This window comes from Dendroctonus ponderosae, unplaced genomic scaffold, assembly GCF_020466585.1.
Source record: "Dendroctonus ponderosae isolate FM_Combo_2020 unplaced genomic scaffold, Dpon_F_20191213v2 Dpon_F_20191213_2, whole genome shotgun sequence".
Lineage (NCBI taxonomy): Eukaryota > Metazoa > Arthropoda > Insecta > Coleoptera > Curculionidae > Dendroctonus > Dendroctonus ponderosae.
The window spans coordinates 5,935,715-5,949,447 of NW_026018165.1; the positions used below are offsets into that span (position 1 = coordinate 5,935,715).

A 13,733-nucleotide genomic window follows, 5' to 3' on the forward strand; every position below is an offset into this window, starting at 1 on the left:
CAGAATCTTCCAGCAAGTATAGAAATCACTATATAAAATTTGTTATAAATTACTTATGATAATGAATTTACTAATATCTCAGTAGTTAATTGATACAATAAATGATTCAGTTTTAAATGACAAATTCAACGCAGACAGTAGTGATCAGTTTATAAATATGTTCTCCCTATAGAATAGAAGTGGTTTATTGCCAAAAAATGTCTAATGTTTTGAATTAGAATTAAAAATGTAAAATACTAATTTAATGTATTTCAGTAATGGGGTCTTCATTCTCCAACTATGTTGTAAGTACTGTACGAGTTACATGGACGGAAGCGTTTGTCTTATGCAAACAGAGTGGAATGGAGTTAGTCTCAATAAAAACCGCTGAAGAACATGATGCAATAGCACAGGCTTTGTCTCATTATTCTACGAAAAGTAAGTTACGTACAGAATAAGACCGATAATAAAATGACGTTCATTTACGTATTATTGGAAATAAAAATTGAAGGAATATGCATGTGCTATTCGGAAATTTGATATGGATTGATCATATACTGATTTCATTAACATGCTGTTTCTCTAGCAATTTTTTTGCAGCATTTTTCAAAGTTTGAAGATCACATTTGAATTGATTAAATTGTGGAATTATTCTCAATTTTGGTCCATAAAGGTAATATGAGTATTTCTGATAAAATACGATTTAATTAGTGATGGAAATAAATAGAATTAAATACATAGAAATACAGAATTACAGACAAAAATAACTTACTTCGATTAATTTTAAACATATTTAGAATTGTACAACACGATAGTAGTTTTCACTTTTGCGTAGACGAAAAAACAATATAAGACGCTTATTGGTATCAAAGATAGATGTAATACGAGGCACGATTTTTAGTGATTAAACACAATTCGATTTAAAAATTATAGCGGATAGAAATGTTTAGTGAAAATTTGGTATCAAAAGGAAATATTATGTAAGTATTAACTTGGAATTACAATAAAAAGTATATAGATTCTTACGGTTGGAAAAAAATGGATTAAACAAAAGTGTCTGTATTCGACATTCCTATTTAAATTGTTTATATTTTTCATCCCAATAAAATGAGCACACTTGTTTCAAATATCCATAACTATTCATAAAAACTAGTTTCAGCGTCGTTCCGATATGGAATCCGAATTGGGATTGCCACAACTACATTGAATTCGATTAAATAATCCGAATTATTATTTTGGTTATTACAGGCAAAATGTTAATGTTTTTATCAAAATTGTCACAGAATGGTATCAATAACATCCTTACAAATAGCTTTTGTATAGATGACGTCCCGGAAAATGTGGACATAGTTTCCAATTAATATACACGGTATCAAAATAACAGAACACAATTATATTAAAAAATGATACAGCCTCTTCCTAACAAGATATAATTTTCCAAAAGGAGCCAGTAAATATGGATTTTTATTAAATATAAATACTTTAAAGTACTTTTGTAATACTAAAATAATCTACTATGATTATTTTTGATTTTGTTTGTTCCAATTAGTTACTTTAAATAATAAACACATCCAAACAAGGGAAGACTGGTGGCTTAGACCCTCGTTCTCACGACTTATTTTCATTGGATTTTTATCTCTGAGGACACTTGAAGATTTTATTTTTTCTTCTGCTGTATAAACCAGAGAGGAAATGTTGTGCAAATTATTATGCAATCCTCAATCAGGGCCGAGCAAGAATATATCAGACAAAAGAAGACCATGTTGAACCAACTTATCAAGTTTTATATTAAACGGTTAAACTATCGATTTCCAAAAAGCTAAATCTAGTCACTCGCCTTCTTTAAAAAATTATTCGTTGCGATTTCTGAAAAATATTTTTGTTTTTAGTTTTAACTTCAGATTCAAATTCAAAATTATATCTTTTGTGTCTTTACCATAGACGGTTATTAAAATTTGAGTGTTATATGTGCAAAGCCTGCCGAACTCAAAAATCAAAATTAGTTTCAACGATACTATTTTAACGGGCATTAACTAATATTTGCAGCACTTTAACACTTATTTAATAAAAAGCAATTTGCGGCGACGTCTTTTAAGAGCGAGCTCATTTATTGGTATGAAAGGTCTGTTGAGAATTGTTTGTAGAAACTTCTCCTGTTGTTTTGACAGCCTGTATTTCGTCGTCACTTTACTGCTATTCTTCGTCTGTGTTCTTCATACAATTTCTTGATTCAGAGGGTGTTGCAAACGGATATTGGATTTCTGCTAGACGCTTCACTGGAAATTCCATTGTATGGTTTAATAGCGGCAAGCCACTGATCTACACCAACTTTGCAGACGGTCAACCGGACAATGCGGGAAATGACGAAGAATGTGTGGAATTCTTTATGCCGTTGGAGAAATCTTATAAATGGAATGATATAAATTGTGGTCATAAAGCTGGTTATATTTGTCAAGTACGAAATGAATGTGACTAAATGTAGGGACTAGGAAAGCACAACTTCAATCTTTGTATTCTAATTATGTGCAATCCATCAAATTCTCAAATATTACATGTGGCATTTACTTTTCATTATTTTTCGGCCTACCGCCTCGTCGTGCAAATATTCACATGCGTGCGTTAATAATATTCATATCCTACGGGTGTCACATGGTTTGTATGACTAAACTGTCCGTAACAAATCTGAAGGGACTAATAAAATACCAATAGCGGTCCTCGACTTTCGTAACACTAACGACTAGACTGAGTACTTCAATAACTGATCCAAAGTATCGAGTATTGAATCCAAAAGTAACTAGCCGGTATTCAAAAAGTACGAGTATTCAAAAGTAATCAAATCTCACACTCCTATTAGGTACTAATTTACAAATATATTTCCTCCGGCTTCTTCAGCCGCTAAGTATGTTGTAATCAAAGTACCGGTTACATGGAAAGAAGCTTTCGTCCTACAAACGGCATGGACTTGGTGCCAATAAATACGCTGAAGAACAAGATGTTGTAACCAAATCTTTGGGTTCCTCTACCACGCAAAGTTACCTACATAGTGTGTAAAATAATAATTTCAACAACTAAAACAATTCGTTCGATTGTTCCTATAACCTATCCTATAAACTATATCCTTAATTCTAATTTGTATTGTTTTGTAATTGTTAATATGCCGCTTTTCTTCGTCTGCGTTTTACATATAGTTTTCTGATTCAGGTGATGGTGGAATTGCATATTACTTTGGCTCCTTATCCCACGTTAGGTTAGTTACCTGCATAGTGTATAATCTAGTAATTTTAATAATAAAAACAATGCATTCGATTGTTTCCATCAACCGAATTTGTATTGTATTGTAATCGGTAATAGGCGGCTCTCTTCGTCTGAGTTATACATAAACTTTCTTGGTGAAGAGGGTGTTAATAAAGGATATTGGACTGCTGCCATGCACTTCGGTACAAATTCCTTTGTATGGTTTACTGGTGGCCAACCACTGGTCTTCACTAATTTTGCAGATAAACAACCAGACAATTTGGGAAACAAAGAAGATTGTGGTTCGAAAAATACTTATAAATGGAATGATATACCTTTGTAGTTATGAAGCTGGTTAAGTACGCAACCTACTTTGCTAAATATAGCTAAGTGCTATGAAGAACAATCTATTCATGTATATATGAAAGACACCAGTTTCTTCAAATATATACAGGGTGATTCAAAATTGGCGTAATTCCTTTTAAGAGGTAATAAGAACTCACTTGGAGAGTAGACGAGAAATAATGAGATTGTTTTTCCAACATTTCTAGAGATATTAACAGTTGAAAATCGAATGTCAACTTTGTTATTACGTATTATTTTAAATGGTCCCATCTTTGATTCGTAGCCTATTGGAATACTTAATCGTATGTAAAGAAAAACTACGGTCTTTCTTTCAAATTACAAAAAAGTTTTATATTAAAAAATTATGTTTGATGTTTTTGGTCATTAATGCATAGTTACAGGTAGAGAGCCTTTGTCAATAAGAACAATAATTTGTCAAACTGTGACTTACTTTGCAGCTCCTTTCACAGAATGTATACCAACATCGAATTTGCGATTAATTATGGGGAAATGCCACAATAACATAGCAGAAGCTGTAAGAACTTACGCCAAAAAAGGTCCAGAGACACTGGAATATTGACTCCAGGACGACAATAGATGTTCGGGTTCTAGACACATAGGAACAGGTATTGGAGATAAGTGCAGCAGAGTCTTCCAAGGGTACTCGAAAGCATTGCCCATCAACTAACAGTTTTCCATGCACCAAATAAATACTGAGAAAGGGCTAAAGTCCGACCACGTATGTAAGATACACAGGACACAAGGACACATTAAACCAATGGTTTACTGAGCACTGGTACAAACTGAGCAGAAGTTAATTAACCGAATACGAGAAGCTGCTCGGGAAGAGTGCACTATAAGGTGAATAGACCGGCATTAACTTATTTGGAGTTAAAGCCTCAAATGTATGTTTATTTGTATACATATCAATTCGAGATTATGAAGATAATAAAGAACAATATCTCCTTGTCGGTAGGTATTTACGTAATATTAATTCGGCAGATTACCTTAAGAAATATTGTTGCCGTCTTTCTAATATAGTTTTTTGCAAATTTCTCAGTTATTAATAACATTTTTTTACAATTTTTTCTGTACTCCTAAAACACCCCCAGACAACACCTCCAGAGAATGACGCCAATTTTGATCACCCTGTTTTTATTAACTTTGATCAGACATGCCATGTGATTTGGTTCTACGACCCGGTAAAAAAATTGATCCATCACAATCACATGTTGCCCAGAATTTAAGAAACTCCATTCAATTATGTTAAGGATTGTGTAATTGTTATTGGTCAAATCTTATAAATTCTCACATTGTACGGTTACGTCACTATCTTCGATTTAATTTTTAATGACAAGTTTAGTTCAAGCATGCTTTATTGAGACATACGTTCATTTTCAAATACTTTTTGACCTTTAGGCCCGTATATATCTGCTAATTCTAATCTCAAATAATTTCAGTTCACAATAATGCATTCGATTAATGCATTTCCTGCTTTATTATTATTCATTTCTAGCATCGAATCTATTGCTACACTTGCTACAATGCCAGGTGAGTACAATCACATTGATAGAAGCTGCTAAACGTGGTGTTAGATCCATATTTATATTAGATACTCTCTAGGTTTCAAAATGTAAAAAAACGTTAAAAATAAACAAACAAACAAAACATGAATTGTTCAAGAAGCCAAGACACTCTGTAGTTTATAAATAGCTTAACAAACAAAGAATGGTTTAATGATCTCGATATGTAAATATAGTGTATATTTTGCTGTCAATTAACATATATGGAGTATACAGGGTTATCGAGAACATACAATCAAGCATTTTTGTAGGATACAAATAATGTCCTTACTAACATCCTACACTAAAAAAATATTAGCATTACTTTCCAAATTAGTCGAACGTTCATCCTTTTCATTTTAAATTGCAAATTGAACTACTTTAAATATGGTAAGTAAAGATTTGCTCTCGCATAGACTAGGAGAAGTTGCTTAATGCCTTACCATTCCAAATACATTTTCTAAAAAATGTTAGGTACTAATTTACCAATATAATTTGACAGTGCGTCCTGCATACTCTAACTATGTTGTAAGCAAACAAGCTGTTACATGGAAAGAAGCTTTTGTGCTATGCAAACAAAACGGAATGGACTTAGTTTCGATAAAAAATGCTGAAGAACATGATGCTGTAGCTGAAGCTTTGGCTCCTTATCCCACGATAGGTTAGTTACCTGCATAATGTGTCAGCTAATAATTTCAATGACAGAAACATGTATTCAAATGCTCCCATAAACCGAATTTGTATTGTATTGTAATCGGTAATAGGCGGCTCTCATCGTCTGAGTCAATAAGCCTTGTTCTATGGTCTGAGTTATACATAAAATTTCTTGGTGCAGAAGGTGTTAATAAAGGATATTGGACAGCTGCCATGCGCTTCGGTACAAATTCCTTTGTATGGTTAACTGATGGCCAACCCATGGTCTACACTAACTTTGAAGATGGACAACCAGACAATTTTAAAGGAATGGAAGAGTGTGTGGAATATTTTAAGACGAAAAATAAATATAGATGGAATGATATACCTTGTGGTTATAAAGTTGGTTATATTTGTCAAATACGCAATGTTCTTTGCTAAATATAAGTGCTATGAATCGGCCATTTATACCTGTATATGTGCAGTACACCAGTTTTTCAAATATGTTTTGCTCACTAGCTGACTATTTTAAGAAAACAAGATTTAATGTTTTAAAAATATTTTTTGGCGTGAGCAATAATGCGGAGGTCTAATACGCCATCGACCGTGAATCGCCCTGTATACCTAGGTCTAAAAGTGAGCTATTATATACTGAGTGATTTTATATAATATAATGTTTTTTTGCTAACACGGATAATTGCCTAAATCGATTTAATTAGAGTTTGAATTTTCCATTTATTTTCTGGATTATCGCATTATTTTATAGCAATTCAGTTTTCGAACTGCCGCAATATAATTTATGGAGTTCTGTTTTCTTCATAATATGGGTCATAGTAATCTTCTATTTCATCTGGGTCAATGAAGGTTTCAGGGTCATTAAAATCAGCTTTGATATTCATTAGTCGGAAACTGATTATTAGGATCATGGAAATTCATTCCGTTACTTTCAACGTTTTGTTGATGTAATTCTGTAAAAGTTGGTTTTTTGAATTTAGATAAACCTGAGGAAGTATCCATTGGTTCGTCAAGTCTACCATGATTTTCTTGGGGCTGTTCCGGATATACAAAGCGATTTGGATTATTCATGAATGTGTTTCTGAATAGTTGGCTTTGTCTTGGTTGAAATAGTGGTGATCTGAATTGAAAGTTGGGGTTGAATGGCTTAGGGAAGTTGAAATTGTTGTTGTTTTGTTGTTTGAACGGGTTTGTAAGATTGGATATTTGGTTATGTGCAGTACACCCGTTTTTCAAATATATTGCATTTACTTTTTCATTATTATTTTGTTTGAGTTTGTCTAGTGTTGCGAGTAATTTCGGTGTGCTGCCTAACATTGAGCCAGAAAGCATGCAGTTTTGCTCACTAACTCACTATTTTAATAATACCAGAAGATTTAATGTTTTAAAAATATTTTTTTGCGTGAGCAATAATGCGAAGGTCTTATACGTCATCGACCGTGAATCACCCTGTATACCTAGGTCTAAAAGTGAGCTATTATATACTGAGTGATTTTATATAATATAATATTTTTTTGCTAACTTGGATAATTGCCTAAATAGATTTAATTAGAATTTGAATTTTCCATTTATTTTCTGGATTATCGCATTATTTTATAGCAAATCAGTTTTCAAACTGCCGCAATATAATTTATGGAGAAAATTTGATTTCTGTTGGAGATGGTGTCTAGTCTTTATTAGGGCTTCAGATAAAGTTTCTGGGGGGAGACAAATAAAACGATGCAAAGTTTCTACAAATTTTGCTCATTTGTTAATTAGACCCTGAAACTTCTCAGATTATATGTACGTTTACATCACCATTATCATTATTAAATGGCTCTTAAATCTTAGTTGATGTATTATTTATTGTGAGATAGGTTTATTTTAAAAGACCTTTTGACCTTTAGGCCGGTATATATTTGTTAATTCTAAGCTGGATTAGTTTCAGTTCACAATCATGTATTCGACTAAAGCATTTGATTCTTTATTATTATTAATTTCTAGCATCAAATATATTTCTGCACTTGCTACAATGCCAGGTGAGTAACAGCACACTTAAGAAGCTGCTAAAAGCGGCTAAAGTAGCTTTACTTTTTTTACTAAAATATGTATATTTGAATTTTATATTACCTTCTCGGTTTGAAAATGTAAGACAACGTCCAAAAATAAACAAAATGAACGAAACAAATTGTTCAAGATACTATGAAACTTTATAGTTTAAAAATAACTTTGGAAACAAAGGATGATTTATTGAACTCGAAATGTAGATATGGTGTTATCGTTATATATACGAAGCATATAAAATACTGAAATATACTATTTTTATGGGATCCGAATAATAAGATCCTTACTAATATCTCAGTAGTTAGGCACACTAAAAAATATTTGCATTACTTTCCAAATTCGTGGAACGTTCATTATTTTGCTTTTATATTGCAAATTGAACTAAGACAATTATGTTAACATCTTGTTCACAATGACAAGTTCATACTATAAATATGGTAGTAATATATTTGTTCTCCGCATAGAATACGATAAATCGCTTATTAATTGTAAAATGTAAAATTGTTAAATTGTACAAAAATGTTAGCAACTAATTTACTAATATATTTCGGCAGTGGCATTTTCAGACTCTAACTATGTTGTAACTACACTACCGGTTACATGGTCAGAAGCTTATGTGCTATGCCAACAAAACGGAATGAACTTAGTCTCGATAAAAAGCGCTGAAGAACAAGATGCTTTAGCTAAAGCTCTGTCTTTCTATGGCAGTCCAGGTTAGTTACCTATATAGTGTGTAAGACAATAATTTCAAAATAAAAACAATTCATTCGAATAATCCCATAAGCCGAATTTGTATTGTTTGATAATCGTTAATAGACTGCTTCCTTCCTCTGAGTTATACATAGAAATTCTTGGTGCAGGGGATTCTCATAATAGATATTGGACTGCTGGGAGGCGCTTCGGAAGAAATTCCTTTGTATGGTTCACTGATGGCGAACCACTGGTGTACAATAATTTTGCACATGGGGAACCAAACAATCTTAAAGGGGCGGAAGGATGTATCGAATTTGTGAACTATTCGAAAAAGACTAGTAAATGGAATGATATAGCTTGTAGTAAAAAAGCTGGTTATGTCTGTCAAGTACGCAATGTTCTTTGTCAAAAATAGGTACTACAGAATGAAAGCACAATTTATAGTAAATATGTGGAATATACCAGCTTTTCAATTATATTGTTTAATTATTTTTGTTTGTATACTGCTGCTGGTAATTTGGGTGTGCTGTCTAACATTGAGCAAGAAAGCATGCAGTCTAGCTCATTAGTTAACTATTTTAAGAATGCAAGATTTAATGCTTTAGAAATACCTTCCGCGGAAGATATATCATAAAATTATCGAATGGGTATAATAATTAGTAAATATTATCCAGTTTTTATAACATTCCAGCTGTGATTATTTACTGTCCGGTGGCAAATATTTCACATTGTTTTCGGCGGGTTTTGACGGCAAGAAAACGTGTTTTGTTTATCTTGGCTCCTTTCCAACTCCGATCTTAGCACAGGAAGTAATATAGCTTTAAATTCTAGACCTGACCTATCGCCAGTTTCCATTATCCATCTTGTGCAGAATAATACCCTACATGGGTGATTATGAAACACGTAAAAAGTCCATAAAACGACCGTATATAACCGGGAACTTGATAGACCAAATCTTTTACACTGGAAATTTTGAGAAAAACCTTCTATTATGATAAGATATATATTGTATATTAATAAGATTTTTAGTGGGTGATGTAGGTATTAACTAAAATTTTTCATTGTTAAATTAAATTATATATCATATTAGTTAAAATATATTTTTTTAAATTATATTTGCAATAAACTGGTTAATACATCACGACAATTACCGACTTTTATTTGTTGTGTGGTTTTTCCAGTTACGACGTTTTACAGTTTTAAGCCAGACAGTTGCGCTAAATAAGCATACTGCATGAAAACTGTTCTTAGTAGACATTAACATATTAGCAAAAACTCTCCAAGGGCCCAAAAACTAACAAACAAGTTATATTTTCCTAAATGATTATCAAAACTTCACATTCAAATTATTTGCTTATTTTGCAATGAATAAATACAGTTATTGATTGAACTTTGGCCACCCCGTTTTTCATCTAATTTGAAATTTAGAGAAAAATGTTAAATACAAAAGTTGTAGATATTAACGTCTAGTATATTTTAAGATAATACTAATTGATACAGGGTGTCTCAAATGCAAGTGGCAGACCGAACTTGCCTTTTTTTAATGGAATGCCGTACTTTTAATTCTATGCAGAAAAGAAAGGAAGTTTTCCGAAATGTTAACGGAGAGCGAAAAAACAGACCTTATTATTGTTTACAGGAAAATTGGCAACACTTAAACAACTTTTAAGATAGTGTGCAAGTAGATGACATAGGTTTTATTGTAAAAATTTCTCTTCCGCAAATAAAAAGTAATTTTTGTCGATGTAAAATAATCAATAAATGAGAAATAAGGTCAAAATCAAAAATAAGAAATCAATGTTTGAACTACATTTTCTTCCGGTTATCCAACGATTTTAACAGTGTAACATACTCTTCTAATCATTTGTATTTCTACGAAAAGCAACAAAGCAATAACTAATGTTTTGAATGGAACGCCCTTTAAAACGTTGTTAGTGTCAAGTAGCAACTTGACCCCCTTTCCCATTTAAGACTTTAAGGGTGACTACCCGTCCTAGGGGGTAGAAACAAGGAGGCTAAAAATATAAGGTAGAATAAGAAGTAATAATGTAATAATAAGGTAGAAAGTTTTCAAATTAACACCCCCTATATTTATTTCAAAGTTAACAAAAACTTTTGAAAAATTACTTTACAAGCCGTGGAAGCTGTTATTAGACCGGATGAGTAATAATAAATGTATTTAATTAAATGAAGTAACATTTGCCTTAAATTAAATTACAAATCTTAAAAGCAGTGTGCGTACTTAAGTAACTTTGTTGTACTTAAGCTATGTCCCAAATAATTTTACTAAAGAAACCCTATAAAAAATCCAACACTAAACGAAATGACGAAAACATAAAAAGGTACATTATATTAAACACAAGAAAGAAATTAAAATTTTAGATACCACAGGGTGAAACGACAAGTAATTTTATCTGAAATGTTTGCCATTGTTTCTTTTGGAGTGTTCAAGGAAAAAACAGCAAAAATTATGTAATGACTTATTTTTAAAACACCCACGTTTTGGAAATTTTAGTAAAGAAATTTAAGAAAGAGAAACTTTTATTCAAAATATCCCAGCAGAACGAATATCTATAATCAAGAGTTGTGACTGTTATTGTGATCTGCTATATAATCTGAATTTGAATACAATACGGGAACAAATAAAGAAAATCGGATACGCACTAAATACGAACTGTAAGTGCTTTAATTATTCCTTGTTTATTGCATTGAACAATGTGGAATAAGTTTGATAGTGTTTATAAAGTGGCTATCGGGTTGTTTTAAACTCGGTATTCGTGACATTATGGGTTTCGTGCAATCAAATTTATACTGTTATAATATTTTCGCACATTTTCGCAACTGACTTAAGCTACATATTTCAGAGTATTCTGTATGTGAAAAGAACGGGTGAAGAGAATTTAAGTAAGAATTGTTTTATTATAGAACAACTAACTTTTATATCAATACCTTAATGATCGAAATTATTAGGTATTTGATTAAACAAACATATAGCGGCTTATATAACAACTCTTCTCAAAAGCGGTAAAAGTTAAAAATTGCCTGATTAATTATTTGAATATTCAGAACATCTAAATGCCGAATCAGTATATTAAACATGATATAATTTTAGATTTTCCATATTTTATTAAAAATTGATTCTATTGGCATTGGAATTTTAGAACCCAATGTGTCATAAAAGTTTAAAAAGCTACATTTTATATTCCAGTGCTAGGATTTATACAAGGACGTTAATTTTGAAAGCAATCCACATTTTCCGTTTTATTTTATTTTATATGGTGTTTTATGTATATAGGGATAGAAAGTTTGATAAATAAATGTGGCGCTGATCCGCATATTAACGTTGGAAACCCCTTCAGTTGGGGACCATTATTTGGAATTATGTTCTTACTGCCTACTTTAATCCACACCGGCCTTAAGCGCCTGAAATTCATTCGGATTTCCTACGCAAATGATTTGCGAATTTGTTTTCTTTCCTCGCTAATTAAAGGGTTTGAAACAAGCGAAAAGTGTCTGAATTAATTAAAGCTTTCGGCTGTTCAGGTGAGAAATATTCGTTTTGTTGTTGAATGGGATTTTTCCGTCTGTGCAATAAAAAAACTTTTCGTATTTACTCGGAAACTTATTACATTTTTATAGACAAAGTTTACTTGCAGGAAACACAGCGCGTTTCTTAAAATGATGTAATTTTTATGTTTCTTTTTAAAGTAACTCGATTTTTTGGCAAAACTTTGTAGGTGAAGAAGTGTGTTCTGTATTAAGATTTGCAAAATGTAGCAAATAGTAATTGGAGATAATCGCATTTTAGTTTAGTACAATCGCAAATTTAATTCGCTTTCTTTCATTTGGTATGTTGTGAGTCTAACATCCGTATATGCAGCAGAAGTATTTACATTTTTGAGACTTTTTTACAATTAAAACCGCCACATGAATTGTAAATGAAAATGGAAATTTGGAAATATACCAATTTCTGTGGAGATTTTAATGATGTGCAAACAAATCTGCCTCAAATAATTACTGAAAAGTGTAAAAACGAGTTGCGCTACTAATATGTACCAACACAAGGAACAAAGTAACTTAGAAGTTTTTTACATACAAAGTCCATTTTAAATCGAATATTCAGCCCCGAAAGCGAATCATTCCATAGGCTCACATTTGCTTAATGTCCTGCTTTGTACTATTTTATAGTTAATATGTAAGTAGTTTATAATATAATTTGTAGCCATTATATTTTTTTCGGCCTTGGTGCTTGATTATTTGAATAAACAAAGAAATTAATTAATATTTTAACATTTAACACAGAGTAGTTATTTTGTAACATTTTATTTACCAAAAAACATGTTTTTGGTTGTTTCCGCGTCCACGAAACAGTGTGATGCTCTCGAAGGTATCGTCTCGAAGCATTGTATCGATGTTCAGCCAAAGATCAAAGGCAAATCCCGGACAAAAATCAATATGCTTCAACAGTTACCTCGCGCCTCGAGGAAGTTTCCGCTTACTGTTTTGCCCATTTAAATTAAGCACCTCACGAAACATAAAACCAATTACCTTCATCCTCCAGGCCGAATCGGTTGTAGTCGCCTATTTTAAAAACCCGAACGAAAATCCTTTTCCTCTGTCAAACATTAAAGGGCGTCGCGAATCTCGAATTTTGCGCTGTTTTTTGCCTCATTGGACAATTAAACTTTACCTTAATAAACGTTGGGACGATTTCGGGGGGAACGACAATAAAAGGGCCTGAGCCCTTCGGAAAGAATGGCGGCCCAATTAGCATTCTAAGAGCCTAATTTACCGAAATAAATTGAAAATATTTATGAAAGCTAGGGAAATCTTGCTTAACTTTTTGGTAATTATATAACCTTTGAATTTCTATTAACAAAAGTTCAAATTGAAACTTGCAAAACTTTAGGGAAATGGTGAACTGAGTAATTTGCGAGCTTCATCTGAATAACTTAAGCAGGAAGAGAAACTGGAAAGCCTGCTATTAAATAACATCCCGCGAAGAAAAATGCTACTTTTCGCAATCAAGAATCAAGTAAAAATCTTAGGATTTCTCATTTCCTCCCATTTTCACAACAAAAAACGATATAGATAAGTTCTATATGTTGAGGCGGATTCATTTTTTACAAATTTCTTTTTGGGTATTTCGCCTCAAAAATTTTTGTCTTTAAAAAAGACAGAATTTCCTCACGTCCTTTATTACAGATTGATAAATAGTGCTCCTATTTC

General features: G+C 32.1%; 2 protein-coding genes across 3 annotated transcripts in view; both read left to right on the forward strand.

The window, feature by feature from the left end:
- The window catches only part of LOC125503482 (perlucin-like), a gene marked incomplete in the record, with an annotated part of 2,876 nt that extends 333 nt beyond the window's left edge, over nt 1-2,543 (forward strand). Inside the window, 2 exon segments of the mRNA XM_048663917.1 lie at nt 256-417; nt 2,214-2,543. Of these exon segments, the coding sequence (XP_048519874.1) occupies nt 256-417; nt 2,214-2,455 (404 nt within the window).
- A 2,109-nt stretch (nt 2,544-4,652) lies between these two features.
- On the forward strand, nt 4,653-8,980 carry LOC109538322 (C-type lectin 37Db-like). 2 transcript variants are annotated; one of them, XM_048663915.1, is made up of 4 exons: nt 4,653-5,781; nt 5,956-7,786; nt 8,366-8,524; nt 8,672-8,980. In XM_048663915.1, the coding sequence occupies exons 2-4, from the start codon at nt 7,705-7,707 to the stop codon at nt 8,917-8,919; spliced, it is 489 nt and encodes a 162-aa protein (XP_048519872.1). In that variant the 5' UTR covers nt 4,653-5,781; nt 5,956-7,704; the 3' UTR covers nt 8,920-8,980. The 2 variants fall into 2 exon arrangements, with proteins under 2 accessions (XP_048519872.1, XP_048519873.1); XM_048663916.1 differs by lacking the exons at nt 8,366-8,524; nt 8,672-8,980 and having other exon boundaries at nt 4,653-5,109; nt 5,623-5,781; nt 5,956-6,463.
- The last annotated feature ends 4,753 nt before the right edge of the window (nt 8,981-13,733 follow it).

Coding starts and splice junctions, on each gene's coding strand:
- LOC109538322 (XM_048663915.1), top strand. CDS start 7,705: ATGTATTCGACTAAAGCATTTGATTCTTTATTATTATTAATTTCTAGC. Junction 7,787..8,365: donor TGCACTTGCTACAATGCCAG/GTGAGTAACAGC, acceptor ATATTTCGGCAG/TGGCATTTTCAGACTCTAAC. Junction 8,525..8,671: donor GTCTTTCTATGGCAGTCCAG/GTTAGTTACCTA, acceptor TTCTTGGTGCAG/GGGATTCTCATAATAGATAT.